Raw genomic sequence first — 22,804 nt, forward strand, 5'->3', positions numbered from 1 at the left:
TCTCTGACCATGATAATCATGTGAGTTGATGTTCTGTTGATTTTCAGGGCCCCCAACTTCTTGTCTGCATCAACACAGCTTTCTGAACAAATCACGTGCTGGCAATCAGACTTTGTAAAACTAACATCCTCCATTATTTTTCCATCTGTGACTGTTACTTCTGATGCTAAGTTTATAAGTTTGTAAATTTTAAGGTCAAAGGGGAATGTACTTCTAGTTTTATACAAGATTTCTCTGCTCCCAAATCCATTCACCAGATTGAGAACCAATGGATGAGTTTTGGTTTATTGAGAGGTGACAGTGACAGTGAGATTACCTGACGGACAGCTGACAGGAATGAACTACCTGTAGTAGCTTTATATAGTAGCTAGCCTTTTGTGTCTTTTCTCTTGCTCTTGCTCCTGCTCTGCCATTCCTAATACTTCTGAAAATCCATTGCTTGACCCTTCCATCTTAAATTACTTAGAACATAGCGAACATAGAACATAAACAGTGCAGCACAGGACCAGGCTCTTTGGCCTGTGATGTTGTGCTGAACTAATCAAGCTTGGCAGACTCTCTTGAATTTATATAGTAATGGCTCTTGGCCTGGGAAAGTCCACATACCTGGGTGAGTACAATTCCACAAATGATTCAGTAGCTCAAAAATCATCCTGTGCAAGCCAGTGTGCTTGATCAGTACCTCACCATTATCTTACAAGTTCACCAGCTTGACCTCTGAAAACTACGTGAATCATGTACAAGATGTGCTGCCTAACTTGACAAATCTTCTTCAACCTCACTTTGCCAATCAGCAACCTATATTGCTTAAAATGAAAAGCCTATTAGGCTCACTACCAGCATGTTCCTCTCCACGTCCCATATCTGTCTTATTTGGAAACTTATTGCCAATCTTCCTCTGTTGCCTGGTCAATACTGTGGAATTGCCTACCACACAGCACTGTGGGAGAACCTGCAGTACAGTCTTGCTTTTTTGAGTAGTCTAATCCAGATGAAGGGTCTCAACCCGAAAGGTCAACTGTCCATTTCCCTCCATAGATGCTGCCTGACACACATGAAGTTCCTCCAGCATTTTGTGTCTGGTTCCAGATTATAGCATCTGCAGTCTCTTGTGTCTCCATTCTGCTTTTTGAGCAGGCCTGAAGTATCATGTGTAAAGTTTATGACTTAATTCATATAAACTGGTGTGCAAAGTGTGGTTGCTTCGTTATTCTTAAAATTGTTCATCCGTGGGATGTAGACATGGTTGACAATGCCAGTATTTATTAACCATCTGTAATTGCCCTGAATAGGAGGCAGTTAAAAGTCGGTCACATTTGGCAGGTCTGGAGTTGCACATGCTAGATTGAGTGAAGATGGCATATTTCCTTCCTCAAAAAATGTTAGTGAACCAGATGGGTTTTCACAACAATCTGATAGTTACATGAATTCTTAATTCCGGCACTATTTAATTACTTGAATTTAAGTTCTCTAGATTCCATGATTGAATTCAAATTCATGTTTTTGGATTAATGACCCAGAACTCTGGCTGCTTGTCCAGAAACTTAATCATTATGCTCTCTTCTCATTACTACCATCGGGAGGGAGGTACAGGAATCTGAAGACGTACACTCAATGTTTTAGGAACAGGTTCTTTCCCTCTGCCATCAGTTTTCTGAACAGTCCATGAACCCATAAACACTACCTCATTATTCCTCTTTTGCACTATTTATTTTGTAACTTGTAGTAATTTTTATATCTTTTTATGCACTGTATTGCTGCCGTAAAACAACAAATTTCACGACATATGTCAGTGATAATCTGATCCCGACCCATACTCTAGGAAGAAAAATATCTTCATTAAACATCACGTTCCACCAACTATGAAGTTTCTCCACCTGCTGTTTTTGAAAGGCATATTTTAGAATGATTCCAATTTGGTTGTGTGCTTGTAACATGAGGTACATATTTTTTTATAAACAATTGCACATCCAGACAACCCTTGTCGTAAAGTATTAAAGTACCCCCTGCGTTGTCATAAGAAAATGATGATGGAAATTTTACCATTGTTCTCTTGCAATGTTGCAGGCATCATTAGCTTGCTTTAGTTAACGCATGAAAAAGTCCAAATGCGCAACCAAGCTTGTCATGCAATATTTAGTTAAAACAAGATGAAGTTGCGATCCAAATGAGTTTCAGGATGTATTTGAAAGTTGTATCTTCTGCCAGAATGTTATTTAATACTATTCTATTGCCTTTGTAGAAGTGTATTGGTTTTATACATTAATTCAGACTAGTTTGATTGTTTAGTAAATTAATCTTGATCCCTTGGGTTCTGCAGAAATGCTGGTATGTTTCCTAATTAATTTGGAGCTCTGGAAAGAATTGGTTTGCGTTTTATGACCTTAATACCTTCTGTCTCAGAAACAAATCCAGTACTTCTCCAATCCAATGCTGTTGTTTTTCTTTACATGATGCATGGGATCTGCCTAAATAAAATGTTTTGGTAGTCTTAAACCTAGTCATATGGCATACTTTTTATTTAAAAACTTATTTTGAAGAAATACATAAAAAGTGCTGGGGGAGCTCAGCAGGTCAGGGAAATAAACGGTTGACATTTCGGGCCGAGACCCTTCATCAGGACTGGAAAGGAAGAGGGCAGAGGCCAGAATAAGAAGGTGGGAGAAGGGGGATGCCTATCAATGAGTTGCCTTCTTACCCTTGCATTATAATTCAGCAGAGCCAATATTTACCTATTTCAAATCTGTGCAATTCATTTCAAAACCATTGGTTAAAAATATTAATGCAAGTGCTTGTAGAATAATAATGTGTGCCTTCAAAACCCACCCCACCTTTTTATTTGTCTTTTGACAGGATGAGGAGCCCAGAGTTTTTCCAGTTCCTATTAGTGGCCGCAGTACTAGTACTATAGATGTGCCAGTCTTGTCTAAAAGGAGGGAGTCGGGTGTATCACTAGCAGCCAACTTTACAGCCAACAATCGGTTCGTATATGGAAAAATATAAACAAAATATTCAGAAACAAAGCTACTTCATTCCTATGTAGTGCAAGTATATTTTTCATCTTTGCATTGTGACTGTTACAATTTATTTGATCAATGATGAACAGTGAATGTAAAAGAGGACAGAAGCAATGTACCTTTATAGTGACTTGATTGATCATGAGAAGATCATGCCGATCATGAGAAGATCATGCCAACCATGAGTGACTTCAGTCCAATGGAATTAATAATTTTAAAATAGTGCTGAATAACACAATTTAAGGGAGATATGATGTGTTCTCATTCATAATAAAGGGACAGTTTCCAACTTATTTTTATCTGATTAAGCAATTTATTCCTTGCGTTATTGCCAGACTGACTACCTTGTTGGTGAAGCTCATGCATTTGTCACTGTTTAATGTACTGTATGGGAAGTAGAGCTTCCCATACAGTTTATGGATAACCTTGATATCCATGTCACACAGCAATCGGTGACGTTGGCATGAATTCTACTGCTGGTGTTGACTTTGGCACTGTTGACAGCACTGGCCTGAGTCAACCAGTTATAGAAACTTAATGAGAAACTAGGCTGATTATCCAGTGTGAGAGTCATCTCTCAAAAATCCAATACTTGACTCTTCCATCTTAAATTAGTCCCCCACTTTTATTTTCTATTTCCTCTCTAAAATCTTTGACCAGAAGTGCACTTGTCTCAAATTACGAAGTTCTTTCCACTGTGATAAAGGTGATCTTTCCCTTTTCATTTTCCTAAAACTGTCCTCAGCCTTTGTCACTATTGACAGCACCTTCCTTTTTTGCATTGTTTTCCCATGTTAATCTAGCTGGGTGAACCATACTCTCCAGGTTCCACCCTTTTCTATCTAAATATTAGCCAGAGAATCACCTGCAGTGCTCTCCCTTTATTCCCATTTATTGCTGTATCATCCAAAGGATCTTTGTACCTGTAAGCAAGGTTAATAATTATTCCCTTTCCCTAATTGCCCTGGAAAAGGCGATAGTGAGCTGTTATCTTGAACTGTTGCAGTCCATCTGTTGAAGATATTGGACAGACCTACAATTTGCATCTCTGTGTTTCCATGTTAGGATGGTTTGGAGGGGATTTGGAGGGGAGCTTGCATATTCTTGCATTTCCACGTGCTTGCTATCATTGTCCCACCAGGTGGCAGAGCTTGTGGGTTTGGGAGGTGTTGTTAAAGAAGGCTAATTCTTGCATTGTATTGTGCAGGAATGTACTGAATGTGGCCATATGGTTCTACTGGTGGTGGGAGTGGATGTTGAGGGTAGTGACTGAGATGCCAGATAGCAGGAAGCACTTCCTAGAGGTTGTTGAGGTTCTTGGATATAATGCAGCTGCAATAACTTGTACAAGTGGACCTTATTCCTTCATAATCCTGAGTTGAGCCTTGTATATGATAGAAATGTTTTGCAGAGTTGGTATGTGAGTCAATCACACAACAGACTACCAAATCTTTGACCTCTTTCAGCAACAATGCTTACGTGACTGGTCCAGTTATTTCTGACATTGACCCCAAGAAATTGTTGAGTAATGAAGTTATGGTCAAGGAGAGATTTTTTTGTGGGAGATGGTTATTGACTAAGAGGGATGATGATCATGAGCCCATGCCGGAATGTTTTCTGAATCATGCTGTGTGGACTGTTTATTATGTCTGGTGTTGTGAATAAAACTGAATATTGTGCAAACATCAGTAAAAATCCTTCATTTTTATCTTATTATGGAGAGCTACTCGTTGATGAAACAGCTGAGATGGTTGGGCCTGGAACTCTCCTTGGCGGAACCCCTACTGTGATGTCCTGGAGCTGAAGTGATTGACTTCCAGTGAGACAGCTGTTCTTCCTTCGTGCTAGATGTGATTGTGCCAGAGAGAGTGCAGAGGAGATTCACCAGGGTGTCACCTGGATCGGAGGACTTTAATTATGGGGAGAATTGGATATGGTGTATTTGTTTTTCCTGGAGCGAAGGAACTTGAGGGGTGACTGATTGAGGGGTGATGTATGATTATAAGAGGCGGAGATTGGGTAGATAGTCAAAATCTTTTTCCCATGGTAGGGGTATCAAAAGCAAGAGGACATAGGTTTAATGTGAGAGGTAGAATTTTTAAAGGGGATCTGAAGGGTAGGTTTTGTTTTAGACCGAGTGGGTGATATCTGGAACACTGCCAGAGGAGGTGGTGGAAACAGATACAATTATTATGTTTAAGAGACATTTAAATAGACACTTAAATAGGCAAGGCATTGAATGATATGGTCCTAATGCAGGCAAGTAGGAGTAGTGTAACGTGAAAAGGTCGGCATGGACATGGTGGGCCGAAGGGCCTGTTTCTGTGCTGTACAATTGTGACTCCAGCCAATGGAGAGGTTTCACCTTGATTTCCCCCTAACTTCAATTTTATTAATTTGCACAAATGCTGGCTTGATAGCAAAGTCAGTGATCTACTTCACTCGCAGAATTCTGCTCTTTCACCCATGTTTGAGCTGAGGCTTTTACATGATCTACTGTTAATTGATACTGGCAAAAACCTAAGGCTTGATTGGGTAGTTAATGAAATTGTCCATCATTGAGAGTAGACTATTGAGGTAGTAAGTAGCTAGATTGGAATAGTCTTTTTTTGAGGAGAGCACAACTGGGCAAAATTCTGCACTCCAGGTAAATACCTCCTGATGTAACTGTCAGAAATAGTTCAGACAGTTGGCTAGAGGCACTGATGGTTCTGGAGCACAGATTTAAAGCACAACAACTGCACTGTTATTGGATCCAGAGCCTTTGCTATATCTTGTGATCAGCTGTTTCTTGGTATCATGCCAAATGAAGTTAATTGATCAAAGGCTATCACTTCTGTGATAGTGGGGAATTTGGGAGGAGATACAGATGTGTTATCCATTTGGCACTCTGACTGATGATGCTTGCAAACACTTGGCCTTGTCTTTAGAAATCACGTGCTCGTCTCCACCATTATTGTTCTTGGCGCCTTCTCCTATTAGCTGTGAAATTCACACCATTCATGATCAGATGTGCCAGGACTGCAGAGTTTTGATTTGATCTGTTGTTGGATCATTTTGCTTGATCTGTTAGATGCAGTTCTGCTCTTTAGTATATGTGTTGAACTGAGTTGCAACTTTGACAGAATGGTATCTTTTATGGTATGCTGGTGCTATTATCGTGTTCTCTTTAATGCACTTTATCGAACATGGGTTTGTTCTAAAGCTTGATGGTGATGGTATACTGAGGGATCTGTGACCCTGTCTCATTTCTCAACTTCATTCTGCCCTAGGCAATATCATGTGAAGACAGTGTTAGTTTTCACGTATCCTGACAACACCCAGCTTTAATTCACTACCAACTCTCTCGACCCATTCACTGTGTCTAAACTGTCTGACATGTAGAATGGTAAGAGTAGAAATATCTTGCAGCTAAATATTAGGAATTTCAAAGCCACTGCCTCAGTCCCTGCCATAAACTTTGATCCCTAGCCACTGACACTGTCCATTATGCAGGCAAGTGTCTGATACTGTGTAAGTTTACTGCAACATTGGTATCCTTTTTAGACCAAGTGGCTGTGATAAAATTGAGACCACATTTCTACCTCTAACATTGGCCAATCCTGCCCTGTCTCAGTTCATGGTACTGCTGAAATCCAGGCCCTTGTTATCTCTAGACTTGTCTATCCTATGGTGTTCCTTATCAACATATTCCACCATTCTATCCTCTAACTTATTTTCTTTTTAAGATGTACTTTAAACCTAGTTTCTTGGCTGTCAGTCCTAATATTTCTCAGTATCAAATAGTGTTTGATTGCCCTCTTCTATTGTGCTGTGGGATATTTAATGATATTAACTAGTTGTTTCCATTTTCCAATTTTGTGTGTAGATATTTTCAGTACTGAAAAGGTAGTGCAGTAGTTGAAATTATCTACCAGATGAGGTAGAGTAAGCTATAACAGTTGTAGTCTGGATGCTTGGCTAGGTGAGCTAAAACACTAGAGGCTTTCAGAGAATGAATACATTTTTTTGTTGTTTGAACTGTACAAAGTGGATCACCATCCCTCGTGTTTACTAAACAAATAATTCACAAATGAATAATGCCATGAATGACTTTTGGCCAATGTCTTGAATGCAAGGCATCAATATGTACTGTAGGTGATTCACCTATCAATAGTAGGTGAATTACATTTAATTATTTAAATGGATAGAATTATGCAGCAGAGGAGGGGGGAATTCAGGCCATTGCGTCTGTGCCATCTCATTCAGAGGCTATCCCACTCACCACTTACTAGTCCTATTGCCCTGCTATTTTCTGTTGTCTTCCAGACTTCTCCTTGTCAAGTATTTACTCAATTCCCATTTGAATCCATTTCCACCACCTGCTTGGGCAGTGTGTTCCAGATTGCAACGCTCTGTTTAAATTAAAATCTTCTTGTTTTTCCCTGGATCTTTTTTCTTTGCCAGTTATCTGAAAACACCTGCCATCTGGTTATCTACTCCCCACCAGTGTTCTCTCTATCTGCACCAGAAAAACATGTCATCATTCTGAACAGTCCTGCAAAGTTTTCCTTTAACAATCTCTAACTGATGTGAGGTCTTTGTAATTAATCCACCTATCAGCATTGTCAGCTGTGTCCCACTTTGTAGCACTTACTTTACAGACTTATGAGTGAGAAAGTTGTCGGTTACAGCCCCATTCGAGAAACTTGAACAAAAGGATATAGGGTGATGCTCCAGTGCAGTTTGTGGGGATGATACAGTGCTGGAGGTGCCATCTTTTAGACGAGATGTTTAAACCATGTCCCATCTGCTTTCTTAATAGGCACAAAATGTTGATAGTTCTATCTAAGAGAGGAGCAATCATAATATCCAGGTGTGCCAGCCAATATTTATACCTCTATTCAACATCTCTAGTACAGATTATCTGGTTATTGTCACACAGCTGTTTGTGGGAGCTTGTGACTACATTGGCAGCTTGCTTATTGTACAATATTAACTGCAGACAGTGAAGTTCTGAAGAACTGTGAAGTGCTTTGAGCAGCCTGATCATTGAAGTTTATATGCAAGCTTAATTATCATTCCATAGAGTACTGGATACTCTATGTATTATGGCAGGGGGAAAATGTTTCATGGATTTGACTTTGAAATATATCCTAGTTCCTTCATTGTCACTGGGTCAAAATCGTGGAACTCTACCCAAAGAAGAAGCTGGGTCATGGTGTCTTCAACAATGTTATTACCACTTGTCAAATGAGAGGAAGTTTAATTCAGAGCAGGGAAGCCAATAACTGAATTGCTTGAGATGCCACCACTGTCTACTTCAACCAATCCCCACGACTGCTGCTTGTCCTCTGTGTAAGAAATGGTGAGAGATTCAAACACCAGAGGGCATCGCTTTAAGGTGAGAGGGGGAAATTTTAAACAATGTCCACAAGGAAAGTTTTGTTTTCTACAGAGAGTTGTAGGTACCTGGAACATGCTAGCAGGAGAGGTGGTGGAAGCAGATACAGTAGCAACATTTAACAGACATTTGGACAGGCACATGAACAGAGAGGGAATGGAGGGATATAGATCGTGTGCAGGCAGATGGGACTAGTTTAATTTGGCATCATGGTCGGCACAAGCATGGTGGGCAGAAGGGCCTGTTCCTGTGCAGTACTGTTTGATTTTCTAATTTATATATGGAACAAAACTACTTAAGTTTGCTTAACTGAATAATGAATGTGGATGTAGTTTAGAGCCTACCTGTTGACCAATTTTTTTTTTATCCTAATTTGACTATGCTGTAGGTTTTTAGTGGAATGAATCATCTTTGCCTTGCTTTTAGGAGCAACAAGGGAACTGTTGGGAATTCTGTCACCACAATGTTGCACAACAACTACTCTACTGTTGACAAACCTTTGACTCCAAAAAGCTCCAACCAGAAAGCAACATCTCTCAAGTAAGTTCATTCTTTTCAATAATAGTAGCTTTAAGTCCTAGTCTATTCAACCAATTATAATATGGTAATGTTTATAAACATGTTATTCCAGTAAGGCCAAGCTTTATTGATGTATATGAAAGGGAATATCAGGAGTTTCCAGTACTACATTCCAGTTTGAAGCTTTTCTTTGGAACAGTTGATCCAGTGGATATTGCCAACGAGAAGGATAGAGCTTTTGGGTTTGGTGGTTCAACTTTATTGGGCAACAGAAGAAATCCCTCATTAAAACAAAATTATTACTGCTTTAGATCAGATTCTTTACAGAATCATTACAACAGAGAAGGAGACTATTCAGCCCATTGATTCCAGGCTGGCTCCTTGTTGAGCAATCAGTCAGTATCTGGAACTGTTTGTTAGGAGCTCAACATTTGCACTATGATAATGGAAAGAGCTAGGAAAAGGGTGGTGGTATTGTGTAAGAGAAGGAAATCTTAAAGCTGGTTGGTCCGGTCAAAATGTTTACGCCATTCGATATGTGATAATACATCCCTAAATCTAGCTTTTTAAAGCTAGGTAATTGATTTTTTTCCCAATAATTGAGCAAAAATAACAATATCAAATATCTTAAGCTGTTATATAATTGCCATCAACACTTCTTATTAGAAATTCCTCATTTGACATTTAAAATCAAAACTGTCTATGTGTGATTGACTCTGCTGACAGCACTCTTACCTTCTGTGTCCCAAGATTGAATTCAAGTCCCAACCCCAAAAACATGCATAAAATCCAGAATGAAAGCCCAGTACAGTATCACTGTATTTGGGTGAAATTGTCAGTTCATGTATACATATCCAAATTAAAATGATTTTTGTTGCAGCCTAAAACAAATAAAACTAATGTAAAGTTTTTAAAAATTGGCTTTTGTAGGTGCATACGTTGAAGCAATGGGTCATGTAGAGAGCCTGTTAACTAGTAGTACATAAAGAGCCAGATAGCTATGTCATGTGTCACCTCTCTGCCTACTGAAATTCAATACCTTTTCAATGTCTTTACTTCAAATCCTTCTTTAGCCTTGTCTCTCCCTGTTTGTGTAATCTCTTCCAGTATTAAACCTATTAAGGTCATTGGGCTCTTGTGTAACCCCACTTTAAATTACTGCATCACCTGAAGGCAGTGTTCTAGTAATATTGGCCCAAAGCCCTGGAATTCCCTTCTTAAAGCTCTCCACTTTTCTCATTTTCTAAAGGACAATCCTTAAACATCACATTGCTCTTTACCCAAGGTCTTGGTTCCTGTCCTAATACCACCTGTGTGCCTTGCTGTCATACTTGGTTTAAAAATTGGTCCAATGAACATGAAGGAGGTATACATGAAATTTATTATTTTTTTGTAGAGTGGATATGGTTATTTTATTTCAAATCTTCCTTTGTGATGTATACATCTCATGCATAGCTTATGACCTGCTCCATTTTGTTATTCTTGATGCCACTGTTGTCTGCCTTGCACTAGACTATACCTTACTGGCACAAGCCTGCTTTCCCCAGTTGTCAATCATGGTCACCCCACAATCTTTTTGACTGGTTGGATGTGGAGGATCTATGTTGGCATCTGAGGAGTTTTGGTCTCCAGCATCGAGGACTGAGTAGCGCTTTGAGAAAGTCCAGCCCCATATTGTTCCTGAAAGTCTTTGATCGCTGGCCAAGCTCATTCCTCAACTTTGAGGGTTCTTACACATTTCTGAATGTGTCTGGAATACCTACGAATACCATACCCTGTTGGCACCTACCAGCAGAATCCAGGTGGTGTTCTTCTCTACCTCTAGGTTTCTACCCTTTGATAGTCAAATGATGAAAAATCTAGACCTTGGAGTGTCAGCTTCAATGTCCTATATACATAGGAGGGTTTCTATTGACTCCCAACTAGAAAAAGTACAAGATGTCTGGATCCCATTACTGTGATGCCTCCAATTCATCTTCCACATGAAAAGTGAACTCTTTAGCGTGATATTAATATCTTTCTGGAAACTCAGCACCATATTCCAGGTTTAGTTAACCCTCTTCAGTGGGTGGAGATCCAGAAGTGGGTGCACAATCGTCAGTGCTTTGTGCTTAGTATCAAATGTGTGCATGGGTTTTGAATGAACTTGCATATGTTTTAATGGTGTTAATGTGAACTGAGAGTCTGACTACCAACCAGTTGCACTGAATTGTGGAATCCAGAAAATGATGCCATGGCTAGGTGTAATTAATTGAAAGGGAGATTTTACAAACATAAGCTTAATCAAGATGAACAATATTAGCTTGCATGAATATTAACATGTCTGATATACTGGCTTTAGAGGTGGTGTAGAGGAGGTTCACCGGGTTGATTCCGGAGATGAAGGGGTTAGCCTATAAGGAGAGGTTGAGTCACCTGGGACTATACTTGCTAGAATTCAGAAGAATGAGCGGTGATCTTATAAAAACATAAAATTATGAAAAGGATAGATAAGAAAGAGGCAGGAAAGTTATTGAGACTAGAACTATTGGACTTAGCCTCAAGATTTGGGGGAGTAGATTTAGGACGGAGATGAGGAGGAACTGCTTTTGCCAGAGAGTAGTGAATCTGTGGAATTCTCTGCCCAGGGAAGCAGTAGAGGCTACCTCATTAAATATATTTAAGACACAATTAGATTTTTGCATAGTAAGGGAATTAAGGGTTATGGGGAAAAGGCAGGTAGGTGGAGCTGAGTCCACGGCCAGATCAGCCATGATCTTATTGAATGGCAGAGCAGGCTCAATGGGCCAGATGGCCTCCTCCTCCTGCTCCTAATTCTTATCTTCTTGTATTGCATGATAATGAGTAAACATATATAGCTCTGTATATTTTTTCTTGGTGTTACTGAACATTATATAAATGCAGTAATCTTACTGGCAATTTTCTAAAGTACATTTGCTATTCATTGTAGGAACACTCCCAGTTCCTTTGCTGATCTGGTAGAGTTCTAACTGTGTTAACTTTTGTTAGCGTTGAATCAGGATAATTACAGAACAAAAGAGCTCAGTTAAATCAAATCCTTTAATTTATGCTCAGAGATATGCTGCACATAAGTTTAAAGAGCTAATTTTCATTAAGCTCTGCTCACCCCATTGATCGGCTATATGGATTTGACTTCCACATGTACAGATGATCAGTCCTATCCATGGTTCCCTTGCAAGTCACAAGCCTGTTCACAAAACAAGAAAGCTAAAACCTCTAAAACTGGTCCCATCTCGTCATCTGTTCATCTAATCATTTGCACATTGTAATGTATAAAGCATATTTGATTATTGTGTTTAATGGTAGTTGTGGCTGTGATTTCCCAGGTTTGGAACATCTTGCCAATCACTTGATGGTGTTCACAATTGATAAGCTGCCAAATGGTCCTTTGATTTGTCTGCTTGATGGTTTATTACCTTTCCCCCAACAGATGCTGCTCGACCCACTGAGTTCCTGCAGCAGTTTGTTGTTTTTTGCTCCAGAGTCCAGCATCTACAGTCTCTTGTGTCTCCATAGTAATTTTCCATCATAGCGTAACATGCTTCTTGTGGCAAGTTTGGCTACATTACAGAGTTGTAACGTTTTGCCTTGCATATACTGGAACAGTAATTTTTTAAAAAATTATGTCTTATTTTTACATGTCACAGGCAAAGTTATGTTGATTACTTATCCATTGTTGCCTTGATATGAAATGGTTGTGCCTCTGATGTTGGACTTTGTTCCAGGGCAAACTGAACTGTTATATTGGGCAGGTCATTTCATTATCCCACTTTTAGTAGTTGTCCTAATAGTCAGATGTGGGCCAACCTGATCAGGGGTTTCCTTCCAAGACGGATGTGGTTCTTTATTGGCTAGCTGGAGCTTCATGACAGTGTAGTAGTATTTATGGTGGTTTTGCCTCAAGGAACCCAAAAAAATTATCAGATTTTGTTCACTTGTGATGATCTTTGGTTGCTAGTCATATGCTTAACTACTACAGTACTTTTCAATCCTTGATCTTGCAGAGTTAAATCAAAACCCTTTGGCAGTCGGCAAATACTAGTTGACATTTCTGTTCCTGTATCGGAAAGGAATAAATCGGATGGTGATGGTTCTTTAATCATTGTCCAGTGACGAGTGCTAAAAAAAAATGCAAGAAGTTGCTTCGTATCGGGGGTGGCCAAACCATAGCTTGTGAGCCACATGTAGCTTTCATGTTGTTGAAGAACAGCTCTCAGAGATTTATTGTAACCATACTTTTTGGTTTTAACCATACTGTAGTTTTATAACTTCATCTGATATATTTTGGTAGACTGTAATGTCCAGTGCACGGTGCTCTCTAGCCTTGGCAGATATATTGTAAGAGCATAGTCTCACTAACCGTTATTACAAACCACTATTCTTTGAAATAGCTTCAATCATTCTTCTTAGCTGATGGTTGCAGGATTCAAACTTTCTCAAATTCATTCTGTATCTGAGTTGATTGAATAGACTAACCCTTCCTCTGACTGGAACTCAGCTGATCAGGCTGACTGTCTTCAGCTGTAGTATTGATACTCACAGCATCTGCTCTTTATCCTAATTGTCTACTTTTGTGGGTGAATGATCAGTTCCTGTATTGGACATGTAGGCCATGCTCTCCTTGTTGACTGGCCAACTATACTGTTTTTCTTCATCATTATCTTTTGTTGGCCTGAGCTGCTTTAATGGTTTGTCTTGCATGGCAAAGTTTATGGTGTTCCCTTGTGAATTTAAATTGTTCTTCAAGTAGATTCCACAGTCTTTTTGTACTGTTCTTTTTACCTTGGGTTTTCTTCTGTTTAACCACTTGCAGGTCAAGGGGTTAATACCAAAGACCCTCTTCAGATGTTTTGTTGCTTACAATACAAGACATTACAAACATCCTGTGTGAGTGGACAGCTTGCATTCACCTGTTAGTCGGCTCACAGTGTATCTGACCTACCTGACGTGACCTTTCTATCGATCCAGCTAGTTGTCTAGGTTAGCAACAAAATCAAGTTTACCAATATTACAAGAATTCCAACACATTTAAATATTTTGTGGTATAATACTAATTGCATTTCCAGGTCTGGCTGCTGGATTTTCTTTTTTTAACAGCTGAAGTGGAGTCAATGTAACACCAACACTTAAAAAAAATTACACACCATTTTCAAATTTTCCTTTTTACTCCTATTGCAGTAAATGTATCAGTTCTAGACACCACCCAACCGCAAAGATTACAATGCAGAATCATATCACATCCACCCTTCTCTTTTGTTATCTGAGGACCTGGTTGAGAAGTGTTGTTGGACAATGTAATTATTTCCTCTGCTGTTCCTGGCACTTTTAGGTCACTCATTACTTCACACTATAAATACTGAAGAGTATTTTTGCCATTTTCTTTTATCTCTGCTTCCCCCACACCCCTCTTCTAATCCTTCTAGTAATTAGTTAATTACTACATCCTTGTAACCCTGCAGCATCCAATCACCATCTGCTGATGCAATCCCAATCAGCCCATCTCAAAGAGCCTTCCAACAATGTGAAAGCTTGTAGCCAGAGGTGAACATAAGCCATTTTGAGGCAGTATGATGTGCTGAAAGTGGGCGAAGCTGTGTTTCTAATATGACTGTACTGTTTGAAAATTTACATGACTGCACCCATTAAAAAGTTTGAGTTAATTTTATTCCTGCCTGTAGTATCATGGGACTGTGGCCAGATGGCCACCTTTCATCACATTGTGTGGAGAGCTTGCCATCTTCCTGCTTCCTGCAGCATATCTCTGCAGTGTACAGGCCCATAATATTTGAGTGTTAGTAGTCCTACATTAATTTTGTGGATGATATTTACAGCATTAAATTGTAAGAAATGTAGGAGAATAAGGGGTGATCTTTTAGAGGCATATCGAATCATGAGCGGTATAGATAGGGTGAATGTGCACCGTCTTTTTCCCAGTGTTGGGCAGTCAAGAACTAGAGGGCATAGGTGAGAGGGGAGAGGTTTAATAGGAACCTGAAGGGTAACTTTTTCACCCAGAGAGTGGTCAGTATATGGAATGAGCTGCCAGAGGAAATGATTGACACAGGTACATTGACAACATTTAAAAGGCACTTGGATTGGAAAGGTTTAGAGGGTTATGGGCCAAACACGGGCAGACGGAACTAGCTTAGGTGGGCATTTTCGTTGGTGTGGACCAGTTGGGCCAAAGGGCCTGTTTCCATGCTGTATGAAAAAGAGAGGTTTTAGGCTAAAAAAAGGAAAAAGAATTTGTATTCACTGTTAAAGATGTATCAAATAGCATTACTTACCAAAGCAAGGACTGCAAATACAGTCACAGAGTTCTGCTGGTACATCTTTCTAGATCAGAATTAGGGAAGAACAGGATAACAAATTAAAGTCATCAGCAAGAAACAGGTTTTGCTATTTAATGGAAAGTTGATCATGCTGAAAGCCCATATTCTGATGGAGAACTTATTAAGAATATTGCAGAAGTTTCTATAACTTGAGATCCATATATCAGAAAACTTCAGTGACTAGTAAAGCAGCTTCTGATTTCTGAAAAACACAACCAGATGGAGACTCACAAGGCCTCTTTTTCTAGCAGTATGTAGCCATGAAGAAGGACGTGTTCACTTTTTTTAACCATTAATTTGAAATGTTAGCAATAAAAATGTATATGTAAGTCTTGTGGTTCTTGAGCTTTAGAAGATAATTGTATGCCCTTCTGAGGACCTGTAGATTTGGTCACTCTTGCTCTAGGTGACAAAGAACTGTTTTCATTAACAATGTGCAGGCTCACTCTTGAACTGTGGCTAGAGAAACAAAGGGCTGCAGATGCTGGAATCTAGATGAAAAACACGATGATGCTGGAGGAACTCAGCAGGCCAGGCAGCATCCGTGGAGAAAAGCAGGCCGTCAACATTTCGGGTCAGGACCCTTCTTCAGACTGCTTTTCTCCACGGATGCTGCCTGGCCTGCTGAGTTCCTCCAGCATCATCGTGTTTTTCTTCATCTGTGGCTATTTGAATAAGCTCTTGCTAGGTTTTCATGGGATGAGAACATATTATGATATATTCTTAATTGTCTCTTGTGACGATAAAAATTGCACCAGAATTAGCAAGTGTATTAGGATTCAAAACTGGCTGTTTGCTTTGCTCGTGGATTCTGAATAGATTTATCTGCATATTTGTATTTCTTTTTGGCAGCAACATGATTAAAGTGCCAACTCACGATGAGAACAGCTTGGACCAAAACTCCTTAAAGAAATCACAAAAAAATCTCTCCAGTAATAATGTTGCAACAAGAAACAACACAAGTATGCTGAACAAAAAGAGGGAAGTGACTGAAGAGGAAGCAGAAAGGTCAGTTTTAATCCGTAGCTCATTGAGGTTAAGAAGGAACAGAAATATGTAGTACCTGAACTTGTAACTCCTAGTCACTTCCGTAAAAGCAGGGATGTTTTTCTGTTCCCAGAGAATTGGAAATTTTGGCTGCCGAGCTTTGTTTGCATGCCAGAATATAAAAAAAATAGAAGAAAGGCCTCCACAAATATGCTCTGCTATTATTTTGTTGTCTAATCCTCATAATCTTTGAATCCTGGTATGAACAAATTGTCAGTCTCGGGAATGAAGGTTTACAAAGTCTGAATATCCAATAGCCTTTGGATTAGAGAAGTATTTAATATTATTGAGTTTAAGGGAATTCTGTGCAGTCTGATGATGCTACAGCTCAGTGCTTCACCTGTCAGTTCTTGCTAAACAAGTGTAGGAGGGAAGAAGCAGAAACCAATGATAAGTATATGAACAGACCAGCTCTCAATCTGTTTTCCGCTGCGCGTTATACATATGAATTAGGTGCAGAAGTAGGCCACTCTGCCCTTCAAACCTGCTCTGTCATTCAAGAAGATTGTGGCTGATCTGATTGTAACCACAACTCTGGATTCCTGCCTACCCCTTGCTGTCAAGAATCGGTCTACTTCTGCCTTAAAAAAATATTCAGTCTCTGGATAGGTGAGCCTGTGCTCTGCCTCCACTTCCCTTTGAGTAAGGGATTTTAAAAGACTCACCACCTTCCAAGAAAAAGAATTCATCTTATCTCAGTTTTTATGAGCAGTTCCTTATGTGAAATTTAGTTCTGGTTTCCCCCATGTAGGGAAACATCCTCTTCCCCATTCACCCTGTCAAGACCCCTCAAGCTCTTTAACTTTTCTCAATAAGTGAGGAGATGCAGCTTATGATGTTCCAATGTGCACTAAAGACTTGAATGCTTTTTAATTGACAACACTTACTTTTGGTACCATTTTGATTAATTCATTTACCTTTAAATCATTTCTTCTGTGACAAGTTGCCTTAACATTTATTTGTTCCATGAGATTTATACTTGCAAAAACACTGGAATTCTAGTAAACTTCAAAGCTGAGAAGAAGTTTTTGACTTTTTGTTAATTTTTTGGGGAAATAAATAAAAGATTTAGGGAAAAAAAGTGGTAGGTAATTTTGTTTTGAATTGCCTTAGTGGGGTTTGGACACTGCTGACAATCATTTAAAGTCTGTTTCTAATTTCTGTTAAGAAGGTCGTGTAAGCTACCTTGAACCTCAGCAGTCAGAGTGTGCGTGGCTTGATCGTGTGCCCCCTGACCCCCAACCCCTCCTTGCCATTGAATATCCAGTTCTGTCAAGACTGTGGGAGCTTTCAAGGTAAAAGGATGGGTATCTTTCACTTTTCACTGCAGTGGAAGCACTCATCCAGGACCTTAAGTAGAGGATGCTTTGAGAAAAATTTTGCCCATGGACCAAAATTTGGTCTTCACTATTGTGGATAATACAGACAGGAATCATTCTGCACTGTTCATGAAGGGGAGTGTCAGTCACATGGGTTGCTTTATCCAGGATGGCTGAAGCTTCTTGACTATTGTTCAAGTAAATCTCATAAAACTAAATGAACACACAAGAGCACAAGAAAATAGGAGCAGGAGCAGGTCATCTAGCCCCTCAAGCCTGCCCTGCCATTCATTATGATCATGGTTTGTCTACCCCAGGCCTTAACTCCTCCTGGGTGCAAAATCCCCATTGCCCTCAATCCCTCATTTCAAAAATATATCTACCTTCACTCCAATGATCTAGTTTCCACAACTCTCTAGGGCAGAAATTCACTGCCCTCTGCTCTCTGAAGAAATTTCTAACTACCTCAGTTTTAAATGAATAGCCCCTTTCTTTGAAACTATTGCCTTCTGGTGCCTTCCTTCACAAGGTCAGAAATGAAGATGTTTGTCAATAATTACATAAAGTTCAATTCCATTCACAAAACATAGGAAAATGAAGATGATGCATGGAGTAAGATCTGTACTTCAAGTATAGTAGATGGATTGCAAGTAGTCTTATAGAAATATGATAGTGGTGTTTAAGATGCTTTTAGATAGACATTTAATTTGGCATCATGTGCGGCACAGACAGAGTGGGCTGAAGGGCCCCTTGTTCAAGACTCTCCCAAATGGGAGGTGATGCATTTCAAGAAGTCAAATAGGGGTAGGATATATACAGCAAATGGTAGTGCACTGTTGATGAGACCTTGGAGGTTCAAATCCAGAGTTCCCTGAAAGCGGCAAGGTGGGTAGATAGGATGGTGAAGAAGGCATATGGCTTGGGGCATATAAAAATTGGGACATTATGTTGCAACTTTATAAAACACCTGTTAAGCTGCACTTGGAGTATTATGTGTAATTCTGGTCACCACACTGTGGGAAGCATGCAGTTGTACTGGAGAGAGTGCAGAGGAACTTCACAGGATTGGAGGACTTTAGTTATGTGGAGAGATTGCATAGGCTGGGCTTATTTTGCAAAAGAAACTGAGGGGTATCCTGAGAGAGAGAGAGAGAGAGAGAAATCTATAAAAGGCATTTAGAGGGTATGTAGGATTTTTTTCAAAAACAAGACGTACGTCTAAGGTGAGAGGAAGTTTTCAAGGGGATCAGAGGAGAAAGTGTTTTACACAGAGTGGTTGTCAGAGTGGCCAGAGGAGGTGGTGGAGTCAGATACAATCACTACATTTAAGAGGCATTTAGACAGGCACTTGAATAGGTAAGGGATAGAAGGACATGGTCCTAATGCAGGCAGATGGGATTGGTGTAGATGGGCAAAAAGGTCAGCATGGAAATGATGGGCTGAAGGGCCTGTTTCCATGCTTTATAACTCTATGACTCAACAGTTTGTGAAAGTTGAGTGTATTCCTTTGTGATTCTGAAATGAGTCATTAGGTGTAGAATATCCAGCCTCGACCTGCTGTATAGCCTCAGTACATGTGGATTTTCAATGGTTTCCAGTCAGTGGTAACGCTTAAATGGTGGACCCTGTTTAGGTAAAATCCTTTTAAGGTCAAGGTGATGTGGTTAGACTTTTGAGTTGCAGATGGTTATTGCCTCAAACTTTAATGTCATGAAGATTAGAACATAGAAAATAGAACAGTGCAGCACAGAAACAGGCTCTTCCCCCCACCATGTCTGTGCTGAACATGATACCAAATTAAATTTAATCTCTTCTGTCTGGACATGATCCACATCCCTCTATATTCATGTCTGTCTAAAAGTGTCTTAAACACCACTATTGTATTTCTATAAGATTACTTGCAATCTATCTACTATACTTGAAGTACAGATCTTACTCCATGCATCATCTTCATTTTCTTGTGTTTTGTGAATGGAATTGAACTTTGTAATTATTGACAAACACCTTCATTTCTGACCTTGTGAGGGAAGGCACCAGAAGGCGATAGGATCAAGCACACTGCCCTGATGGAATCCTTTACTCACCTTCTGTAATAACAATGATCTTCGTTTCTGTGAGGCTTGACCTTAGTGGATGGAGAACTTCCAGTTTTACCTGGGCTTATTGCTATCTTGATGGAAAGGGGCAGTCAGTTTCACCTCTCCTCATGAATGAAAACTTTTGTTCGTGTTTGGATTACGACTGTACTGAAGCCTAGAGCTGATTTTTCTGGCAGAGTTCAGCTGGAGTATTGCTGAGCAGTTGTTGGTGACAGCAACTGATACAGCGGCATTCAAAAGTTTGGGCACCCCTGGTCAAAATTTCTGTTACTGTGAATAGCTAAGCGAGTAAAAGATGACCTGATTTCCAAAAGGCATAAAGTTAAAGATGACACATTTCTTTAATATTTTAAGCGAGATTACTTTTTTATTTCCGTCTTTTACAGTTTCAAAATAACAAAAAAAGAAAAGGGCCCGAAGCAAAAATTAGGGCAGCTTGCATGGTCAGTACTTAGTAACACACCCTTTGGCAAGTATCACAGCTTGTAAACGCTTTCTATAGCCAGCTAAGAGTCTTTCAATTCTTATTTGGGTGATTTTTCGCCCATTCCTCCTTGCAAAAGCCTTCTAGTTCTGTGAGATTCTTGGGCCGTCTTGCATGCACTGCTCTTTTGAGGTCGATCCACAGATTTTCAATGATATTTAGATCGGGGCGCTGTGAGGGCCATGGCAAAACCTTCAGCTTGTGCCTCTTGAGGCAGTCCATTGTGGATTTTGAGGTGTATTTAGGATCGTTATCCTGTTGTAGAAGCCATCCTCTTTTCATCTTCAGCTTTTTTTTTTACAGATGGTGTGATGTTTGCTTCTAGAATTTTCTGGTATTTAATTGAATTCATTCTTCCCTCTACCAGTGAAATGTTCCCCGTGCCACTGGCTGCAACACAAGCCCAAAGCATGATCGATCCACCCCCGTGCTTAACAGTTGGAGAGGTGTTCTTTTCATGAAATTCTGCACCCTTTTTTCCTCCAAACATACCTTTACTTATTGCGGCCAAAAAGTTCTATTTTAACTTCATCAGCCCACAGGACTTGTTTCCAAAATGCATTGGGCTTGTTTAGATGTTCCTTTGCAAACTTCTGACGCTGAATTTTGTGGTGAGGGCGCAGGAAAGGTTTTCTTCTGATGACTCTTCCATGAAGGTCATATCCGTGCAGGTGTCGCTACACAGTAGAACAGTGCACCACCACTCCGGAGTCTGCTATCTTCCCGAAGGTTTTTTGCAGTCAAAGGGGGGCTTTGATTTGCCTTTCTAGCAATCCTACGAGTAGTTCCCCCGGGAAGTTTTCTTGGTCTTCCAGACCTCAACTTGACCTCCACCGTTCCTGTTAACTGCCATTTCTTAATTACATTACGAACTGAGGAAACGGCTACCTGAAAACGCTTTGCTATTTTCTTATAGCCTTCTGCTTTGTGGGCATCATTTATTTTAATTTCAGAGCGCTAGGCAGCTGCTTAGAGGAGCCCATGGCTGCTGATTGTTGGGACAAGGTTTGAGGAGTCAGGGTATTTATAAAGCTTTGAAATTTGCATCACCTGGCCTTTCCTAACGATGACTGTGAACAAGCCATAGCCCTAATAAGATAATGAAGGTCTGAGACCTTTGGTTAAAGTTATCTGAGAGCTCAAATCTCTTGGGGTGCCCAAACTTTTGCATGGTGCTCCTTTTCTTTTTTCACTCTAAAATTGTACAAAACAAAAATAATACTCTAATCTTGCTTAAAATGTTGATAAGAATGTTTCATCTTTAACTTTGACTTTTGGAGATCAGTTCATCTTCTACTCAATTATTCACAGTAACAGAAATTTGACCGGGGTGCCCAAACTTTTGCATGCCACTGTAGCACTGTCCAGAACTTCCACCACTTTGCTCATGATGGAGTGGAATGCAATAAGTCGGAGTAGGTTTGTCCTTGTGGAGAGGGCACATGTGGGCACTTTTCCATAGATGCTGGTGTTGTACTGGAATAGGCAAGGTCGGGCTTCTACTAATTCACAAGTCTTTAGTCCTGCAATTCGGATATTATCAGGGCCTAAAGCCTTTGCTGCATTTAGTGCACCTGTCTATTTTTTTCACCTTGTGGAGAATTGAATTGGGTGGAAATTGGTATCTTTGCTGGTGGGGCTCACAGGCTGTAGTAGAGATGGAGCTGCCACTTAACCTCTATGAAGGTAGTTGCAAATGCTTCAATTTAGTCACTTGCACAGGCACACTGGACTTCGTTGTTATCGTGAAGCTTCTTCCCTCAACGGATCTCCACCATCAGTTGCTTATTGAATATAGCAAGGCATTTGACTTTGATCTGAGCTTCTTTGATTTGGTTATTGTGTGTTTTGTCTGCTTTTTTTTTCATGAATACAAGTTGTTGCTTCAGTAGTTTGCCACGTCCTTGCTACACTCGTGAAGCAGAATTAAGTTTCCTGGCTTGATTGTGACGTAAGCTGGAAGTTTGCTAAGCTTAGAGATTGTTGCCTTGTAGTCGAATACAGTTGCCTTTCTGCCAATCTACTGTGCCTATGGGTGCCAAGTTTTGACTTGTTAAATCTGTTTTGAATCTATCTTATTGTATGGCAGTGCCACACGATACAATGAAATGTGTCACCAATGGGAAGACTGGATTTTATCTCTGTATTAGCAACAGCAAGAAAGCCCAAACTTTGGCCCATAACATCATCATCACCTTCTCCAGAAAGAGCAGTTTGTTGACTCAATGGTAATAGTGTACTCAGCCACTTAGTTGTATCAAACTACTTTGACAAAGCATAATGAGAATTCTCTACCTTAACAGTAATGTCAGAGTTAGAATTTGACTACCTCGTCTGAGCCCAATGAGACCCTACTAAATATGTTGCGTTCAGTATATAAAACGTTTAATTGGATCAAACTGTGCTCACTGTCTAAGTAATTTATCCAATTAGGATGATTTGCTTAGTACCACTGCATGTGTTCCCTATTCTCGATCAGTGTTTTAGTTTTCATCCTCGGACAGAACAATAACATGTGAGATTGTTGTATCTATGGCAATGGTTAGGTTTGGTGTGGAAAATATTACAAAAGTATGTGGCTTG

The 22,804-nt window shown here is 39.9% G+C and overlaps 1 protein-coding gene across 5 annotated transcripts in view; it reads left to right on the top strand.

Annotated features, from left to right (window-relative positions):
• Positions 1–22,804, top strand: part of cep131 (centrosomal protein 131) — a 103,738-nt gene that overhangs the window by 26,445 nt on the left and 54,489 nt on the right. For 4 of the 5 annotated variants that reach the window (XM_052032784.1, XM_052032786.1, XM_052032787.1 and 1 more), the window contains exons 5-7: positions 2,854–2,981; positions 8,827–8,940; positions 16,125–16,280. In XM_052032784.1, coding sequence (XP_051888744.1) covers positions 2,854–2,981; positions 8,827–8,940; positions 16,125–16,280 — 398 coding nt within the window. The remainder of the gene's footprint in view (positions 1–2,853; positions 2,982–8,826; positions 8,941–16,124; positions 16,281–22,804) is intronic. The other variant, XM_052032788.1, reaches the window with a different exon arrangement.

Source organism: Pristis pectinata, chromosome 18 (assembly GCF_009764475.1).
Source record: "Pristis pectinata isolate sPriPec2 chromosome 18, sPriPec2.1.pri, whole genome shotgun sequence".
Lineage (NCBI taxonomy): Eukaryota > Metazoa > Chordata > Chondrichthyes > Rhinopristiformes > Pristidae > Pristis > Pristis pectinata.